The sequence below is a fragment of the Lytechinus variegatus genome, chromosome 15 (genome assembly GCF_018143015.1).
Source record: "Lytechinus variegatus isolate NC3 chromosome 15, Lvar_3.0, whole genome shotgun sequence".
Taxonomy (NCBI): domain Eukaryota; kingdom Metazoa; phylum Echinodermata; class Echinoidea; order Temnopleuroida; family Toxopneustidae; genus Lytechinus; species Lytechinus variegatus.
The window spans coordinates 30,730,436-30,751,412 of NC_054754.1; the positions used below are offsets into that span (position 1 = coordinate 30,730,436).

Genomic DNA, 20,977 nt, shown 5'->3' on the forward strand with positions numbered 1-20,977 from the left:
TTGATTTCTGTCAGTTTGTGACTGTTTGGGAGCTGTCGGTGGGATACCTTTGCAGATGGAAATCTCTCTCAAAAGTTTTTGAACAGTTGTAAGGCAAACTTTAAACACATTGAGAGTGTACATGTATGTCCTTTGAAGTAGACATTTGAAAGACTTACAGCCTAACATCCTCTCCTAGGGACCTTGGCTTGAGGTGGTTTTGATTGTTGGAGTAGGAAATTGTTAATAGTTCTTGGTACTTGATCCAGATTTGTTCCTTATTAAAGCTGAATGTCGTACATGTATAAGCTTTTTAGTAGTGAATATAAAATGGCTGTTGGGAGAGCTTTTCATCTGACATGGGGAGGGTGACAGCTTTGAAAATGTCAGTTTTGTTTGTTTTCCATCAATGCTAGGTTACTCATTTTAAGATCTTTGCAATCAGCTTCCCATTCATGAAGCGGACTAATGTGGCAGTCACACCAACCAAACCGATACCAGGGGCCTGCATTACAAAGCTTAGCAATCATCGTAGAAGAATGTCTTTAAAATTGATTGCATTGATTACAATATACAATCAATCGTATAAATCAAGTGTAAGATCAATCGCTAACCTTTGTGTTATGGGTCTTGATCGATCAAAACTATTGCGTTATTTTCAGTGACATATCATAAATGTGTATGTCGTTTTGGAATCAGTTTTATGGTGTAACTGCAGCACTTCAGTGTATGTTAGTACATATGTAGTAACACATTGCTTGCATGAATGGAGTCATAGATAAATAACGAGGAAGGGGGAGAGATGAGATGAGAGTGATAGAGAGAGTACTTTCTCAAGTTCATGAATAGGTCATCTCTGCAAAGAATCAAGTCTTTCATGTTCTATCATGGATGTGCCAACTATTCTGTGATGATGTGAAGGAGCAAACGCTTTAATTCAGAGAATTAATCCTGCTGGGTACCCATTCACCTCGCCTGGGTTGAGTGCAGTACAGTGTGGATAGTAAAATAGATTTGCTGCAGAATGACTTGGATATGAACCCATGATCCTCTGTTTGAAAGATGATAGTCAGTACCACAAGACCAAATTGGACCCACTATGGTACATTTATAGTCTCTGTGTTGGCCTACATGGGAAATTCTGCATACATTATGCATTCAATGTAGATGAAAATGGTGCAGGAAATTTGTCATACTTGCAAAATTATGATAGTTATATATTGGATGAAAAATGGTTATGAATATGAATAAAGGAAAGGAAAACATACCTGAAGTCTGAAATAACCTATTTACCATTTCAATTTAATCAATTAAGTTCATTTTTTAAAGGCCTATTGAAGATCACAGCAGTAATGCAGAATAGCAACAAATATGTATATATATATTACAAATATATCAAATAACTACAATTTTACATTTATGATTCTGCAACTCTCATAACCTTGTACTTGACATTTCATTTTCAACATGTACAGTGATTGTGCACTGGGAAGAAAATGGAATAATTCTAAGCAAATGTTGGATTGCATGTCCTTGAGCCACCAACCTTGAAGGGAATGTTGTTTATTTCTCTTGTTGAACATAACTTTGACAGGAGATGCATACATGTAGTACATGATACATCTTATAATGTTGAGCTCCCTTAAGAATGAAAACGTACCAGCCATGTACTACTTTGAGGATCATGTGCAGTGCACTGTGCAACCCTACAGAGTTCATGTAGGTAACCACAGGGTTCTGAGTGATTTCTACGTGTTCACTATAGTTGTGTAAACTTGTGTTCACACTTCCAAGGTTGATTCATCCTTGATCAATGTGTTACATAGCATAGAGAACTAAAAGGGATGAATATGAACGATATCGCTATGTCAGGCAAAACAAGGATCACCCACCCCCTCCCTCCCATGAAATATTCATATAAAAAGTTGTGATATGAATCAACAGCAGATATTAGAAAGTGATCATTGATTTTGATCTCATTCAGGCCCGTTTCCATCCCTTTGGAACTACATTAACAGGAATTTTGAAATCAAGTAGTCAATATTAACTTCTCCGTAGAATGGGGCATAGCTAATAATATTTGTGGGGAATGTATAAACACTTGTTGGGGGAATTTGTGGGGTACAATGTCTTTGTAATGACTCATTATAATCCCATCACTCGAGAATATCTATTTTTAAAGCCTGGTGATCAGAAATAGATTGATTAGTTTACTAAAGAGGGATATTTCTAAAGTCACCATTGTTTAGTCTAGAGAAGCAGACAGGTTTACAAATATTTTCTTGACATTTTTAAAATAAGATTGAGGTACATAATTGCTCTTATTAAAGGTCAGTGCCAACCCAGCAGCAAATTGATTTGAACAAACATGAAATCAACAAAGCATAACAGGAATAACATGAAATATTTAAATAAAATTGAAAGAAAGTTATAATATTCTAAAGTTGGCTTGATTTCACAAATCAGTTGGCAAAATATAGATACACACATAAGAGTTGATTATAAACATGTAACACCTTTTTATGATATGTATCAAATATTATCAAATCTATCCATGTTTGCAGATTTGATATTAATGAAGCTCTCAGTTGAATCAATCTTTTTTAAGTTCCAGTTTTGGCAATAAAAAAGGAAAATTATTTTTTTTGCTAATATAGATGAATTGCATTTCTTCAATTTCTTCTTGCTGATTATTATTATTATTATTTTTTTTTTTTGGGGGGGGGGTTGTATTCAGAATCCTATTAATGTTTGGATACATGTTACAAGCCCCTGCCTTTCCTGAAACAGAGAAAAATGTTGTACCATTTCTGCAATACCTTGAATTGATTCACCGATGTCCCCGTTAGTTTGAGAGCTTCTAGACGAAGGTGTGTGAATGTGATGAGAGTGCATGCCACCCAATCACCTCAGTAACATTCATGAATATGAAATTCAATCAAGCCTTGCTAGCTCCCTCTACAAATCAAACCACATTCACAGCCTATTTGGAGGTAATGAGTCGTGTCTTCCAAAGGGAACATTTTCTCTTTGAAGAAGAGGAAATTCTCATATGCTCTACTGCATGCTGTTGGAACACCTTGTTACGAATGTTGCAGTATTTATTTTCCATAGACCAGTGAAGAAGTGTATCTTGTCTCTCAAATGGAAGGTATGTATTTCATACTTTACTATGGGGGTGGGGCTTTATTTCAAGATAAGGTCAATTTTGTACAAGGTTTGACATAGACTTTAATACAGTAATGCTTTAATATTTTAGCAATTTATGGTATCTTGTATTTAACAGGCCAAAGAAAAAAAAGTTTGCATCTATGATTGATATATTGGTAATTTAACTGAATTTTTGTCATTGGTATTTTTTTTATTAATTGAAAATTGCCCCTTGGTCATTGAATAACTGAGTTTGGAATGCTGGAGATGTGTCTGTGCTGAAAGTAGTTTATGCTTAGCATTTGACACATAAGACAGGCACTTACATGTACATGTAGTAGTTTGGGATCAGTTTGAGTGAAATATAGGCCTATATACAATAAAGTTTAATACAAGGTTTGACATAGACATAAGATGATATTTCATTTGTTTCTTTTTTATCTTTTATATTAATAAAAAAAAATTGAGGGATGTCTGAACTATAAATGCGTTCTACCTAAAATTTATCATGTTTGCATTCATTGTGATTGAAGTACATTACCATTTAATTCCAAATGGACCAACACCATTTAGGCAGAATTGTTTAATTGGAATGATGATCAAACCAAAACCCAAAGAAAACAGTTTTTAATCATGTCATTAGAGTAGGATTAATCTGTAAATCTCATTAAGAGCTTTGTAATATAACAACCTTTACTCATGAGTGAAACATCCCTTTAATGTCATAGGTTGGATTGAGAATTGAATCATGAAGCTTCATAAAGGCCTGAGGTATTGTTCTCAAATCAGATGAATTTAAATTCATGTAGGAATTGATTTCCTGTCAGTTGGGAGAAAATAATTAGTTTTGCTTTGAGCATTTGGACTATCATCATCAATTCATTTGCCATACACCCTGTAGGTGAAAATGGTTTGTTTTATATTTTTTAAAATAATTGTTGATGCCTGAGTATATTTTTCCGTATTACAGAGAGGCCACTCACCCTCGAATAATGTGAGAATATTCAAGTAAATTTCAAACAAGATAGAGTAGATTTGCAGTATTAAGTTGTATTATTTGAGAGTGTTTATTTAAATTTCTGTGACTGACTAGTAGAACTTTGAGTGAATTTTTAGGCCATTGAAAACTATTATGGTATTCCAAATGATTGAAAATGCTCATGTTCACTCCTGATTTCACTCTCAAATCACTCCTTGATGATTGAGCATTCAATGTATTTTTTATAGAGTGCATGAATATTGGACTTTTTCATGTTAAACACTGAATTGTAAGCTCATCTATAAAATACGAATCCATATAAAAAATTAATAATTCTGTACATAACAGTCTGATTCACTCAACTGAAGTACATTCTTCAAACCAATTTCTTCATTGTCAATGACATTGTGATTTGCAACTTGACTTCATATTTAAGTGGCTTGGATAGGCAGCTTTTTTCAATAATGTAAAAAGTAGTAATGGTATAAATAGAATTATTATTATGTACGCTAAAAAATGAAATGGTTTTTAAAAGGTCTCGTTTTAGCTGAACAAATATGTTGGAGTAAAATTTTTGAATAAACAACAACATGAATCACACAGCTTGTCAATAACACGCACAAAGATATGAAAACTGAATGGATTATGTACAAGTAAAGCAGTCATAAGACATGCACATATTCAAAGTGTTGTATTTACACTGTAGAAGGCTAGGGTGTTATAGCCTGAAGATACAGACTGTTGTCTAGGAATTCAATTATGACTGCCTAGCCAGCGAATAATGTGTGCTCATAATGCATCCTCTCATATATTCTCCATATATGTTATATATTCCCTTTTACGTGTACCGGTAGGCATATATCAAGTGAATATGAGGAAAGAGAGAGAGAGAGAGATTTGGGTTCAACTCCCACTTTATCTTCTATTAAAGGATGCTTTATCTCCAGCTATGGTGGCTCAGTGGTAGAGTGCCCACCTCGTGAATGGGAGGTTATAGGTTCAATCTCAACTGAGTCATACCGAAAAATGATTTTGGACCTTCTGCCTTCTACCTCGGTGCTTGGCATGTTAGATTTGAGAAGGGATATAATTAATGCAGGGCCTGTTGAAAGATTAGCCAAGAACGTTTGAGGTGGCCTCAGATGATTAAATACTTTACATTGGACTTTAATACCATTTGGGACATTCAGATAAATCTTTTTAAAGTACAACCCAAATGATAATGGCAATTTGAAATTAATAACAAGTTTTTTTTTTCAAATTTAACAAGTACATTTAAATAAATAAAGATGTTGCAAACTAGAAGTTAAAATAATGTTGAGTGATGTAATTTTAAATGATGGTTTAGATTTGTTATTATTATTTTAACTTGTAATTCTCATGGACATTTTAGAATAATACATATTTTTTTTCAATTACAGCTAATGACTCATACTTTTTCAGGTATCAGAGTGAGATTTTTATAATTTGAAAATGTTACCCAAAAGGTTAAACGCATGTACATCTGTTAATTCAACCCACACTGTAGTGACTTACCAATGTATTTTCCCTATTTTGTTATGATCTTATCTCATATTGCATTGTACGGTTTACATTGAACCCAAGTCCTCAACATATTGCTTTCAAGAGAAAGTGATGTATTTTCCCTTGACGTCACACAGCAGAGCCAAGCTTCGTCAGTGCATGCATTAGAATGCATACTTGATATGTTGAAAGGCATTCTCTTACATTAACAGGTTGTGGTATATATTTGGGATGGCATTCGTAAAATTGAATTGGTGTGCAGGGTGGAGGGGGTTTGTGAGAGCTTTGCTTGGCTAGATGACTCATCTTGTATGTCACACTAGTCTCAAAATCAGACCCAATACATATGATTACGTTGGTCTGTACATGTATTTAAACTACCTTGTGTATAAGGATTCTACCATTCGAAACCTCATCTATTTTTACAATTTCAGGATACTGCTTATGTTATTTATTTGCATTGTTTGCATACTTTTTCAGATAAACCTGACTTATGCTTTCATTCATTTAATATTTCTTATCCGAAAATGATGGCTAATCGGTCTCCGAAATGTACGAAATAGCCCTAGCTATAGGAATTCATGAAGATACTCATAAAATTAGCATTTGATTCATTCTGAACCATAGTTGGGAATTTTTTTTAGAAGTACATACAGAGATTTTATACAGAAATACAGAAAGTATCTCAATCAAAAATGCTTCCTTCGGTTCTCCATACCTTTTTAGACTTTTGTTAGGACTTAAGAGATGTTTAAAGATAAAACTGCATTGCCAATGTTTGCTTTGTGGAGACTGTTACTGTCAAAATTGACATGTACTTCAACCAGACAAAATGTTTTTTTCTTTCTTTTAAATTTCATTTTCGAGGGCTTTTTTTCACATCCTACTGCCTAAATTTGTAACATTGGATAAGCTTGATACAGCAGTGAATGAAGATATCCTTGGGCTCTTTTTTATATTCAAGGTCTCTTTTGAGAATTTCAGGGGTGAAATTGCCCCTAGCCCCCCCCCCCAGAGTAAAACTTCAACAGATATCAATAATATTCAGCTCACTTTGCTTTAGATTCAATCAGATGTAGTTGAAAACCTGTAGTATTCAAGACGTTGGCTTTAATACATAGGTCATGACCGTGTAATTTACGAGACATCCACTCTTGTGCAAATGCTTGATGATAATAGAGAGATGCAGAAGCTGACCAATGATGTGCAAGCTCTTACATGCACAATCCATGATTTATGAAGGTATGTCCTTATGAGCAGTCTGAAATAGCACACACACAAGAGATTCTGTGTTGTAACTCGGGATGCTAAATCAAGATACCTCAAGAGCTTACCTCTAGTATGCGCTAGTGTACAAGTATTTCTCAATAATCGACCATCTAGTGTAGATATCAAGTTTGTATGTTTACATTAGACAGTGTCTCTTGAAATTTTCTCCACTGAGTTCCTTGATTCTCATAGCCGCTTTATACAGGAGCCACCCAGTTCTAGTAGGCAAAGGGATAATAGGTTAAACATTGATAATATCTTTATACAGGAACCACCCATTTCCAGTAGGCAAAGGGTTAATAGGTTAAACATTGATATCTTTCTTCATCTTCGCATTATTTATTCAATATAAAGTCAGTTATATGCATACTGTACATGTGTGAAAAATTTCTCACTTTTAATACTGATTTATCATTGTCAATAATTTATCAGCCCCTGAATACCTTTAGCAGAATTTTAAATTGAAATGATTTGGTAGAAGATAGGACTTGGTTTTAGGGAATCAAAATATGAATTGGGAAAGTGTCTTTTTCTATTTGTCTTTCATTTCTGATGCTGGTTTTACTTTTAACTATCAGCAAACAAAACAATTTTTTCTTCATTTTTGTTTTCCTGACACGTAGAGACACGCCAGGGGCAAGAAAGCTTTCCTATTATGTGGCACGGTGCGGCAGTCCCATATTAAATGACGTTGGCTTCCAAAAGAGAGAATGCCGATGGGTACGTGAGGAGAGAGTCCTGAATACGTGCTGATGATTAGATAAAGGGATTATAATTCTTCGGTCTCATCAAATATGGTGGAAAATCTTCAAGGCTGGATTATGATGAGAGGGTGTATTATGGTGGGGTAATGTGTGTATAAAGGGAAATGATTCTACTTGGATGGATGCGTACATACAAGACTACATTATGTTTGTTGATGCTGCTTGACTAAGATCTAACATGGAGAAGAATTATTATAATTTGACGTGGAGACGTGACGCTATTATTACACCGTAGAAAGAGTGTTGAAAAGTACAGTGCTAGTGTAGGACTACACTGAACATTTTGCTTCCGTGTTAAATTCATTTTGTTAGTTCAGCACCTATTTGGTTTATTATAACACATTCTGTTTGTTTGACATATATAGGCCCTATTTAGTGTCATGTTCAAACAACATGGTGTATTTTAACACTGGAGTATCAAAGTTTGGTGAGGTCCTTTAGATCCAGGGTTTTGTTTATTATTATTATTATATCACAGTTTTATGTGTAAAATGGACAAGTATAAATATGGACATTTTATCGATTTCACATGAACAAAATAAAAAAACAGCATTGGTGAGAAATATTATCTCCTATGTTACAGTGTCTGAGATAACAATGAGAAGATATTTAAAGGAAGGGTGCTTTCAGACCAACAAAATAAAAGAAATATGATCTTCTGCATTCATACCCACCAAAAAAAACCTTTTCTCTGTATTTTCTCAAAATTATAAGCATGGCCAGTATGGTGTGAGTAGCAGATGAAGCACCCATTTTCAAAGTTGTTAGCTTATCAAGCTAGCAACTGGAGCACCCAAGTACAGAGCCTGCGTTCGCTCTGCGTACTCGCTCTAATTTTAAAGATATCATAATTTGCTTTCACACCGCAATATACCCGAAACCTGTGGAATTTCCCGTTGTGAATGTGCCCATAATTTCTAAAAGCATACCACTAATTAATTGGTATTGTCTTTTAGACCTATTATTTAAGCAATATGCTTTTCCACTGGTAAAATACCTGTCATTTTCTGACCAGTATAAACATATAGATCAAGGGATATTTTCCCAATAAGAAAAATACCAGTTATTTTTGGTTTTTGAGCGAGTCTGAGAGCAATGCATCTTCTGTCTGAGATGGAGATAAGGAGATGAAGATGAGGAAAGAAAGATGGAGGACTGGGTGATGTCGGCAGGTGATATGCCTCTAGCATTCGTCTTTAATCAATACCTATCACCTCCCAGCCAAGAATGTCACATACTCAACTAGAAATGTGACATTTTAGGGCAAGGCCATGCCACATGGCTCTGTAACTAAAGATGCTATCGATTTTCCATTTTGCATCTCCACGAGGAAATTTGCAACCTTTTCTTGTATTATGTCTGCATAAAAGTTGCAGCAATGTTGCTGGAATTGTGTTTAAAGGGAAGTAATGTATGTCTAAAATTTGTAATATTTTTACTACATAAGAAGAAAATCATAGAAATAGATCAGTAAATTTTGAGAAAATCCTAAAATTTCAATCGAAAATATTAGTCAGGAAGTTAGGCCTTTATATGAAATCAAGTTGTGATCTTTTAAATGTAGGTTGAAAGCCGTTTGATCAAACTCCAAACTCACAATCCATTTGATCATGTAAGATGTAGGCCAACAAGACAATTGTCAGTTCTGCATGCATCCCTATGTGATGAATGCAATTTTACTGAACCATAACATTAATTGAAAATCAAAAGAGTCCATGCAGTTAATTTGTTTATGTTCAATAAGGACAGAGATTCTGCATGCAATTCTAATTTAAAGAAAAAAAAGAAGAAGAAATGAGCCATAAGGATGATTGAACTTTTCAAGCCTGCCTTTCAAGAAGAGGAAGGAGGGGGGGGGGTTGTCAGTTTGTCAATAAAATATGTTCTCATTACCCTTGGTAATCATTACTTGCCTGTATGCAAAATTGATTGAAGGTATCATTTACACTGCCTTCATAAACATAAACTTCATTTCTACTATATAAGATCAAATCTAGATTTTAGAAAAATCAGTGTAAGTTTAAACAATTGTTTAAAATGTTTAAACAACTTGTTAAATTGACAGGCTTATAGGACAAGTCCACCCCAACAAAAAGTTGATTTTAATTTAAAAAAGAGAAAAATCCAATTAGCATAACACTGAAAAGTTCATCCAAATCGGATGAAAAATAAGAAAGTTATGACATTTTTAAGTTTCGCTTGATTTCAGAAAATAGATATATTCACATCCCGATCGGTATGCAAATGAGGAGACTGATGACATCACTCACTATTTCTTTTGTATTTTATAATATGAAATATTCTAATTTTCTCCTCATTGTCCTGTGAAACAAATTTTTATTTCTCCCAGAACATGTGGAATTTTCTTCAACATTTTATGGTTCAGTCAAGTTGGTCCTTCTCGTCAAATTTGTAAAAATTGAAATATTGTATAATTCAACAATAAACAAAAGAAATAGTGAGTGAGGGACATCATCGATTCTCTCCTTTGCATGTGACTAAATTGTGCAAATAACTATTTTTGAAAAATAAGCGAATATATGAAATGTCAAAACTTTCTTATTTTACATCCGATTTTGATGAAATTTTCAGCTTTTTTCTTGTTGGATTTTTCTCCTTTTATTCAAATAAACTTTTGGTGGGGTGGATTTGCCCTTTAAACAACACGCTAACATTTTAAGAGTGTTTTTACAGTGAAATAAAACAGACACACATAACCCCTCATCATTGAGGCAACTATTAGGGTTGATTAATCAGATCCTCCTGAAGTCTATTTTAGTATATTACTGAGAGGGACTTGGTATGTAAATATTAAGTAAATCAATTAGCAGCTTGCAGTATCTTCTTCGCACTTCTTTCCTGCTTCTTGTATTTGTCAAGGAGCTCTAAAGCTAATTCTTGGTAAAAAGACATACCACGGGACTGTACAAATGGATTACACAGGCCGATTTTTTCTCACTTGCTGAACTGCAATAGCTTTCTGGGTCAGTATTTTAACACGTATGTGGACAACTGAATTCTCTGATTCCTATACGTATACGCACTGGAGGGCTCTTATTGCAAATGGGTTTTAAATACTAAATGAAAATTCCCTCATACACATAATTGCCAAAGGGTTATTCATTTCAATTTGTAATTGATATCTAAAGGCATGAAATATTCAACCTTTTTTTTACACATTATTATTTGGTGATTAGTTGAAACTTGGGTACTGTACACAATACAATAACTGCTGGGGGCTTAATTGGATTGGAGCAAGGTGTGAAATGTGGCATAGCAGGTCAGCTGGAAAGTAAGTTTGGAATATGATTAGGCATACATGGCTTACGGCAAGCCAAGATTTATGCTTATTAGACCCAGATGATTGTTATGTTAAGGTACAGTATGTAGGCCTATTTCATGCAAAGTGACTTTGAGGCTGTTCTCATCACGCTTTCTTAAACTAGTTTACTGGAAACCGATCCAGGAAGAATGGTTGTGTCCTCACGCTAAAACCGGTTTAACGAAGCCAGGCAATCTTGAAAACTACATCGCGAGATGGTTTTCTGAACCGTTTTGGAAGATCACTTCCAAGATCGCTTCGACTGTTCTCACTACACGTTAAACTAGTTTCCGCTAAACTAGTTTTAGGAAGGTAGTAAGAACGGTGTCTCAGCCGGTCAGATGCAGGCTTGTATGACCTTATGAATGTTTCTTTCTGCTCTTTTATAGAATAAGTTAGACAATCACAATTTAGATGCTGGCTAATAAGATCTAAAATGATCAGATTGTAGACAGTCAGAAGCCCTTTATGACAGAATGATAGTTATACCATGGAGCTATAATAGCTCCATGGTTATACTGTAGGCCTACAAGTAATTATACTGAGTTTATCAACAGTTATTGTAAAAATGGGTGTTTGTAACTATTAGATATTGTTAAAAAATATTGAGGTTAATCGTACTCAGTACACCTCTGTGAGACAATTTTTACAATGTTAGTTGTACATTTTCAGAGAAATAGTTATTTGTGAGTATAAAAACCATTAAGAAGCCATTGTGTGATATATTGAATTGCTTGGCATGCTCTGGTAAAAGTAAGGAATCAGCAGTGCTTCAAAACCCCAGTATGATTTATGCAGCAGTAATCTGCACTTGGCAAGTATTATGATCCTATCCTGAAAAAAATATTTATTTCGTTAATGATACATCCCATTTACCAGTTAACAGGATCTTATGAATTAATATGTAGTATTGATATCAGGCCTGATCTCTACCAGCCTGAGTCTTGAATTATCCTCTTATTTCTGATTATATTCACCTTAGAATGCCCACTTTGAGTACCCACAACATGGATACCAAAGTGGACATTCTCTGCTTCCCAAGATCAAGCAAAAGTCCGCCCCCCTCACCACTTGGGCTGATGGAGGTGTTTTTGTTTTTTTAAATGGCAAGATTATTCCAGGGTTTGATCAGCTAGAATCTTGTACCCCTTTCATAAACCCATCCTCCAATTATCCGCCTAAGAGTAATGCGGATAATTCAATAAAAATTGCGTTCACAAACTCCGAAAATAATCCGCACTTTTTTACGACCGCCCGACCTGAAAAAGGCGGATAATTGTCATTGCAACTGCACACGCCCCCTCCGATGGGGTTGCGTTGGAAAAGGGTGACCTTGTGACTGCACCATGGCAATTATCCGCATTATACTTTTGAAATGCTTTCATAAAGTCAAAATCTGGTACCAATGCTGCTATTATGCGGATAATTTGCAGCATCGAAATAATGCGGATAACTCTGGTCCTCCTCCGATTTTACAACCAAATTATGCGGCTAATATCCGTGTAATTGGGTTTATGAAAGGGGTATTGAGGGAGCTGGGGCTAATGGGAAATCATCTACAATTACAGTCTGTCAGCATAGTTAGGCCTAATTATGTCCAATACATGTTTATCTGAATGTGTTAAAAAACATGTTTCATATCACCCGTAGAGTTTGTAAACCTTTTTCTTCATACCAGATAACCAATTAAAGGGCTGTCTGCACCAGCCCGAGTTTTCAAGTAATCATGCTATTTCTGATCCTGCAAATTATCCCGAACTGGATAATCTCGAGATTAATTGTAATGGAGATGCAATCGCAATATTTCCCTGGATTAGTCTCAAGCTTGCAATCCTAAGTTAACTTAGGATTATTTGTAAAATGGCACGCTATTTACAAATTATCCCGCTAATTTGCGGGTGCGACTCAGGATTGTTTATTTACGGCGTCGGACCACAATGCATCGATGCCTCGCTCAAGCACGAATCGCTCCTCGCGCTGGTGGAGATGGGGTTTCTTGAATCTCTAAATTAATCGTGAAGAGGTTTGATTGGGCTAAAATCTTGAGATCGAGCAAACTCAGGCTGGTGCAGCTCCGCCTTTAGAGACCTTCAGTTCTTTGTTTATATCTGTGAAAGGTGTCTCCTTCATACACTGTTTAGAGGCTACTTGCACTACGATTCATTAATGAAATACAACCACTTTGTGGTCAGTTATTTCCTCTCCCGGCCGATCATTTCAGCTCCCCTAGAAAGGAACTCTACAATTAGAAATTGATAACAACGAGCCAGAGGGGTATACTGCGTCTATTCTAACTATGTTTTTCCTACCAAGGTGGTGCAATGACGTCGTGATTTGCGAAGTTTGACTTATTGAACGTCATTAGGGCAACCCACGTGTGTTGTGCTTCAAACCACTATACTTGATTGCTGTCTGTTTGTGGTCACCCTTCATAATAACCACCATGTCCTATATCTGACTAGCTTGGGTTTATTAATAGGTAATTGGGTAATGTTTATGTTAGTGAACTTATGAGATAGAGGAATAGGGAAAATGATCAATATTTTGTGCAATAATATCATGGAGCTACTGTCTAAGAGCTCCATTATAAGACACCGTTTTCATTACGCTTTCTAAAACTAGTTTACTGGAAACCGGTATAGGAAACCAGTTTGGAAGATCGCTTTGCTAGCATTCCCACTTGATCACACGAAAGTGGTTTTCAAAATCACTTCACATAAAGCGATCTTGTTGCTATGGGAATGCTCTCAGTGGGGTGACACGTTTCACGCAAAATTTAAAGCCGCAGCGTAAGCATTCTACACACGGTGTGTGGAATTGCGCGCTCAAAATGTGCGAAGATCGCTTCCTGAAGAACGGTTATGTCCTCACTTATGGTAAGACCATTCTAACAAGGCTAAGCGATACATCGTGAGGTGGTTTTATGAACTGGTTAGGAAGATCGCTTTGACCGTTCTCATTACTCGTTAAACTAGTTTCCAGTGAACTAGTTTTAGGAAGGTAGTGAGAACGGTGTCTAAGAGGCCGTTCTCATTACGCTTTCTAAAACTAGTTTACTGGAAACCGATTCAGGAAACCACTTTTGAAGATCGCTTTGCTAGCGTTCCCACTTGATCACACGAAAGTGGTTTTCAAAATCACTTCACGTAAAGCGCTCTTGTTGCTATGGAAATGCTCTCAGTGGGGTGACACGTTTCGCGCGAAATTCGAAACCGCAGCATAGGCATTCTACACCTGTCGTGTGGAGTAGCGCGCTCAAAATGTGCGAAGATCGCTTCCCGAAGAGCGGTTGTGTCCTCACTTATGCTAAAGCCAGTTTAACGAGGCAAAGCGATCTTGAAAACTACATGTACATCGTGAGGTGGTTTTCCAAACTGGTTTGGAAGATTGCTTCCAAGACTGCTTTGACCGTTCTCACTAAGCATTAAACTAGTTTCCACTAAACTAGTTTTAGGAACGTAGTGAGAACAGCCTCTAATAGTACTCAGCATAAAATGGTGTAACTCATGATTTCAAACAAAGCTGACTGCATGAAAAAGATTAATATCTCATTAATTACTGGTAGATTGCCAAATGATATAGCCCAGGGGCCCATTTCATAAAGACTCACAACTGTGGTAACTTTGCCATTATTATAATCACCATGGATACCTTGATTGTGATTTGCTGCTGAGCCATGTTACAATGGTAATTTTCATAATGGCAAGTCATAATAGTTAACTGTTTATGAAATGGGGGGGGGGGGGGGCTGAACACAGACCTTTTGGAGAATAGTTTGAATGCATTCACAATGATTTTGGATTTTTTAAGAGTTCATCAGTTTTGAGCTGAAAATATTCTCAAACAATTCTTCTTTGATCCCTAAAAAAATATAGGAATGATAACGTGGAAGAATGGTGAATTGGCAAGGAATTCTGAGTAACTTGATTCAGTATAAACTGCCTTTTGAAATATTTTCCCCTCAAACTCTGTTGCTCCCTTTTTATAGCTTTGTTTGTAGGTTTTTCTTCTTTTTTTTCTGAAAGAAATAAGCTTAACTTCTTCTCTCAGGCTTTGCCTTCAACACTATTCATTTCCTATACAAATCATGATTTCATGTGCCAGTGTGATAAATCAATGTTTCAATACAAACCAGAGAATGTATTTCGGTTATATTATAATAAATGGAGGGGATGTTAGTTGCGTTTAGTAACGGTACATCCAGGGCTTCTAAACCTTCTAAATTCTTCTCTCTGAAACCCCTTTTTCTGCTGACTGGTCCATTCTCATATTACTTGCTGAGTTGTCTGGTAGACGAGAGCCGAGACAGACACATCGTCACACATGGTATATTTGGGAAATTGAGTAAAGCGCTTGGTATGTGTTAGATTCCCTAGGATACTGTGCATATCATATATATTTTTTTTCGTTGTGAGATGTGGCTAGCAGGTGGATTCTGGGGGTAATATTGTGTTGACCCAGTATCAAACAGGGCCTTGCTATACACCATACTGGCTGCATGGATGTAGCGATCGCAACGGGTTCGCGTTTAACACATTTCCTATTCTGCCAACACACAAAATGGGCAAAATTCATTGAGCCAGTGTATCAACATTTCAAATCCTTTTTTCATAAAATGTTACGATCTTTTTCTATTATATCTAAACTTCTTATTTCTAGTCAATTTACTCACACTTGCATCGCCTAAATGTTGTTTTTAAGGCCGTTTTCGAGAGCACCACCTGTCCGTCGTCGCACGATGGAAGTCGCCATTTTGGAAAATATGACTCCAGAACCGGGTTAATCTTGCAAGTTACTTTTACTTGTTGACACCCTCTAGGGGCATCAAATAACCATGTGTTATGTATCATTAAAATCGGCAGACTTTCTTCTACAAGTTAGTGACGATTTCATTTCAATGTCGGCAATGTTTTTCGTTACAAAAAGGAGTTTTTTTGGACACTTAAGGTAAATCGTGTTTCTATTTTCTTACTTCAAAGCCGTATAAACAGAAAATTTCCCAGGGAACAGTCAAATATCAGATATAAATTAATTCTTTGAAGTGTATTTGTATCAGAAAATCTAATTTTGATATATAAGAATGTGTCGCATAGCTGCGCAAGAGGCGAATGCAAGCCCATGTTGTGCCGCCTAGAGTGTGATTTTGGTGCCATGGCTGACCGAAAGGAGTGAGTGGGCGTGGTGGCCGTGGGTGTGGTACTTGATGCATGTATGTTATTGTTAAACCCAGTGAAATTAGTTGTAGGTGATAAGTTGTGCATTTGATTTCTGCATGAATTATGTGTATTGATGATAAATTAATGATAATTTCAACTTAATATTTCAAGAAAAAAAAAGGTGGGAATTAAAGCACTTTTAATTCCAGTCTCATTTTTTTTCATGGTGTACAGGCGCAGACCATGCATTGACTGCTGCCTGGTACTGGTATTAAAATGAATAGATACATGACTATATCTATATTCTGTTGTTTTGTGTCATCATATCAATAAGCTGTCTCATCAATTCACATGATGTACACAATAATGGGTCCCTGTTTTATTATGTTTACTAGGAGGGAGATTATTTTGTAAATGTGATTTTAAATGTAGTAGAAATTCAGATAATGTCAGAGACTTGCTTTTTAACTTTATATATTCCAATATATTTAATGTTAATATATTCTATAATTCTAAGCAGTGGAGTACATTTCTAGCTACTGTTGCAGCTCCAGCTGTCTGATCTCGCATTCTCAGATCTGCAAACAAAAAGAGACATCATGGTAATTATACAGAATACAGAGTGAACATGGACAAACAGAAAGAAAAAAAAATTTACTTGCAAAACTTAATTTTCTACTTTTGAATGATATAAATCTTACAGATACCGGGAAGTATAGTGGGACATTCATTTTTATTTTCTGATTAAAGTCTGTTGAGGAATGAGACCCCCAAGAGTTGATTAATTTTTTTTAACAACGCAAAGCGTTCCATGCAATTCTCTTGTCTTATTCTACATGTAATTTGTTATCTTACTATATTTTCACAAATAGAAGCTGTTTGAATAAGAAAAATATGAAGGTAACACAGCCATGCTCTACAAGATCACCTCTTGTGTTGCATTTTAGTCAAATTAACTTAGTAACCTACATGAAAAAAAGTATGGAAGTTTCTTAGATCTACAAGTACCTGTAGATCTGCCACCCAATGGGTACTTGTCTTGGGTGGCAGAAAAGTTCTGCATATAGCGTCCCTTTAAGAGGCCATATCTTCAGTTATGGTGCTCCAATTGTAATTTGGTCTTCACCATTGAATTTGTCTTGAAAAAACCTTTCAAGTGATGTATAATTTGTCTGTATTTAAAAAGAATAAAAAAATCATGTAATATAGCTAATGGATGGATCATGAATGTAGATTTTCTACTGTATTCTGTTTCTGGAAGATTCACCGAACTGGTTTGGTGCTCTTGGGAATTTCGAAACATTAATTGATTGTAGATATGGTTTTATTTGGAAGGATACTCATTCATAGCATCTTCTAAGTGAGTATCAAACTTCTTTCTGCCTGTCTACATCCCCAAAAGTGTCTGACACTCATTTCCAGTTCATTGCTTTGATATTAGAAAAAGGACCCATACTTCATAGGCACTTAAGTCCTAAAACTTTTATGGTTTGGATGCTTTGTAATATCAATACTCCCCCTCCCTCCTTTCCTGATATTCTGCTTGTGAGAACATCACAGAGCGAGGCAGGACAGGTGTATTTGCTATTCGTCTAATGCCAATTCGTCCAATCGACAACTCGTCTACTATCATTTGGTCTACCATCAGTTCGTCCACTCACCACATGGTCTACTTTCGTTTAGTCTAATGCCATTCCGTCCAATAACCAGTTGGTCCAATAGCCATTTATTCCATATACTATTTTGTCTAATTGGACTAAAGTGTTAATTGTCCAAAATGAATGAAAATAAAATGGATATTTAGACCAACTGGTTATGAGACGAAATGGTCATAGACGAAATGGTGATTAGACGAAGTGATGATTGGACCAAGTGATTAATGGACCAAATGGTTGTTAGACGAAATGTTGATGGACGGAATGGCATTAGACTAAATGAAAGTAGACCATGTGGTGATTGGACGGATTGGCAGTAGACGAATTGGCAATTAACCGCCATTATGTATGGTACCGAATGCTTGAAGTATTTTATTTTCAAACACCTGTGCATCACAGACAATGCACTTTATTTCATAGGTCATCTCATTGCATTCGACATTCTAAAGCAGCCCTGATTACGATTGAACTGAACTTTTTTTCTTATCTCTCTGCTTGTCTCTGATTGTAAGTCCATTGTAACCAAGCTGATAAATATTTGATGAACTAAGGTGACAGATTATGAGTCAGCCATCAAGCTGCTTGAGTACTGGTCGATGTAAAACAAGTATTATATGACTGTGTTTCTGTGTTTATCATTACAGGAGCGGAGGGAAGGAGCACATTCTTACAGCTGATAACCACAGGAGTATGATGCAATGGTTACAAGCCCTGCAGGTCAGTTTATAAATCTTAATTCCTTCTTTTCATTTTTTTAAAATATATCTGGAGAGGTACATTCATTTGATGGTTTTGGTTATGTTTCGTAAAGCTGTTGGTACATATCATGTGACTTAATGCATGATTAGTAACAAGTTTCTGTACTAAATTAAACATATATCCATAGGTAGCTAAGTAATAGCACCTACGAACGTATTCCAGTATGTAAAGTCGAACGTAACTCCTCAAACAGCTTCTATGAAACTCCACCCGGGGGGGGGGGGGGGTATTGTAAAATCAATCATAATTCTTATTTATGATGAAATCCTCAAAACTTGCAAAACAAATCAGGATAATGCGTGTGAGTATGCACCAATATAGTAGTATAGAAAGCTCACAATACATGATGGGAATCTTCCCCTAGGTAGGAATAGAATTCTGTTGAGCATGCGTATGCAGGTAATGTAAAAATACATTTGTTTTTGTTGTTATTGTAATATAAGGCAGACGAGGGTTGTGTTGCAGTTTTCTTCACAAACTAATGCCATGAAAATACAGAAGGCAGAGAAATATTGCCACATGCGGGAAATTGTAACTGATTGTAGTATTCAGGGCTCTCAAGAAGCCAACCGTCATGTATTTTTAAACTCACGAATGACGAGTCGATCGATCGACAGACATGTCAATATTCAATAAGTTGTCATGGATATTGATGCTGATATTCATGATTTGCAATGTTGAACCATATATTCTCCAATTTTGGATCTGTATTGGGGACAAGCCATCAATATTGGCCTTGATATTCAAGGGAATGTTTCATCTTGAACATAAAGTCATTGGATAAGATGTCAGATCAGACAACTCTCCTGCATTGTGATTGGCGGAGAAAAAACAGGTGTCTGACTTTTACCATGGTAACTTTGGTTAGAACAACTTGTAAATGCTGACAACTTTCATGATATGTTCTGCTGCCAGATTCATGACTCAATGTCAGACCACATGTTCTTAAAATTTGGAGCTGTCTTTGGGACAAGTCATCAACGTTGACCCTGATATTCACGACTAGTAGTCAGTAACAGAATAGCGTTGAAGCATTTGACATAGCAACTTCATACATTTGATTTCAAATATTGGTGAGGAAAGACGATGAGGATGTCCCTAAAAATAGTTCAGAAGAGCAATTTATACCACAATATCATGAAGTGGAACATTGTTTGACAGAAAGATTTCAGGTGATAAACAGGAACACTTTCAAAGTAAAAAATGATAATAAGAAAGCTCAAAGTATATAAGTAAACAAAAGTAAAATTCTTGCGACAAATACTATTGGACATGTGGCAATTACCCATCTGCAGCAATAAAACAAAATTAAAAAAAAGGCTTTCATTGATTTATGAAGGCAGAGTTTCACCTTTAAACACCCACATGTGTGCTGAAAAGAAAGGATCTTGTCAGAGAGTTCCCTTTCAATTTGGGCAAAGTCAGGGTATTGCAGAAAGCCCTTTGGAGAAAGATACATAAAGCAATGCATATTTGGCCTGGTTTTTGTAGGTGTATCCTACACTGCGTTCAGACACGTTGTGAAGCAGAAATTATTCATTCTGCCTTGTCTTGACACATTTCTTGAAATGATTTATAATTTGGGCCCTTTTATGCTAGAGCAATTGAATGAAAACTGAAAATATAAAATGTAGTGACATTATTCTCTCATATCTTTTTTGTCCTCCATATTGTACATCAGTAAATACCGTCATTAAAATATTCAAGTTTAGGGTGACACAAAGACCATCTGTGAAGACTTGATTATAATAATAATATTCAGTACAAATTTGTATCCAATACATTTCCAGTGTTTCCAAAGGGACTTTGATAGGCCTATTATAATCCTGGGGGCAGCATAAAGCTTATCTTTAAGTTAAGAACAACTTTAAGAATGACCGGTGAACCTTTCTTACGTGCTAAACCATGAATATACCATTTACCACACGAAAGATTCACGAGTCATTCTTAGAGTCGCTCTTAACTGATGAACAGCTTTATGAAACACCCACCAGGCTTTAGTCTGGCAAGCCTTTTACAGCACACGAGCATTTCAAGGAATAATTTCCTACCAGGTACCCAAACCATTTATCTCACCTGGGTTGTGTGCTGCACAACGCAGATGCAGATCAATTTCTTGCTGAATTACATGTACACCATGCATGGCTGGGATTCGAACCCACGACTCCCTGTTTCAAAGTCTGGTGACTAATCCACTGGGCCCTCAACTCTCCACTTTTAATCAGCTTTAGGATATGTTTCTGTGTGTGAACACACTTTGTGTTTAAGATGTATGAAGAACGGGATAAAGAACGTCGTCTCGGGGATGAGGTGTTCACATTGTCCTATTCCTTTGAGTGATTGTACCAACAGTAAACCACTTTAGGTATTAGGAAACAAACATGTAAAAGCTTTTATTGATAAGAGTTCATGTACTTTAC

General features: G+C 36.0%; 1 protein-coding gene across 3 annotated transcripts in view; it reads left to right on the forward strand.

The window, feature by feature from the left end:
- The window catches only part of LOC121429197 (TBC1 domain family member 2B-like), a 67,641-nt gene that overhangs the window by 11,559 nt on the left and 35,105 nt on the right, over window positions 1-20,977 (forward strand). For all 3 annotated transcript variants that reach the window (XM_041626144.1, XM_041626145.1, XM_041626146.1), the window contains exon 4: window positions 18,443-18,515. In XM_041626144.1, coding sequence (XP_041482078.1) covers window positions 18,443-18,515 — 73 coding nt within the window. The remainder of the gene's footprint in view (window positions 1-18,442; window positions 18,516-20,977) is intronic.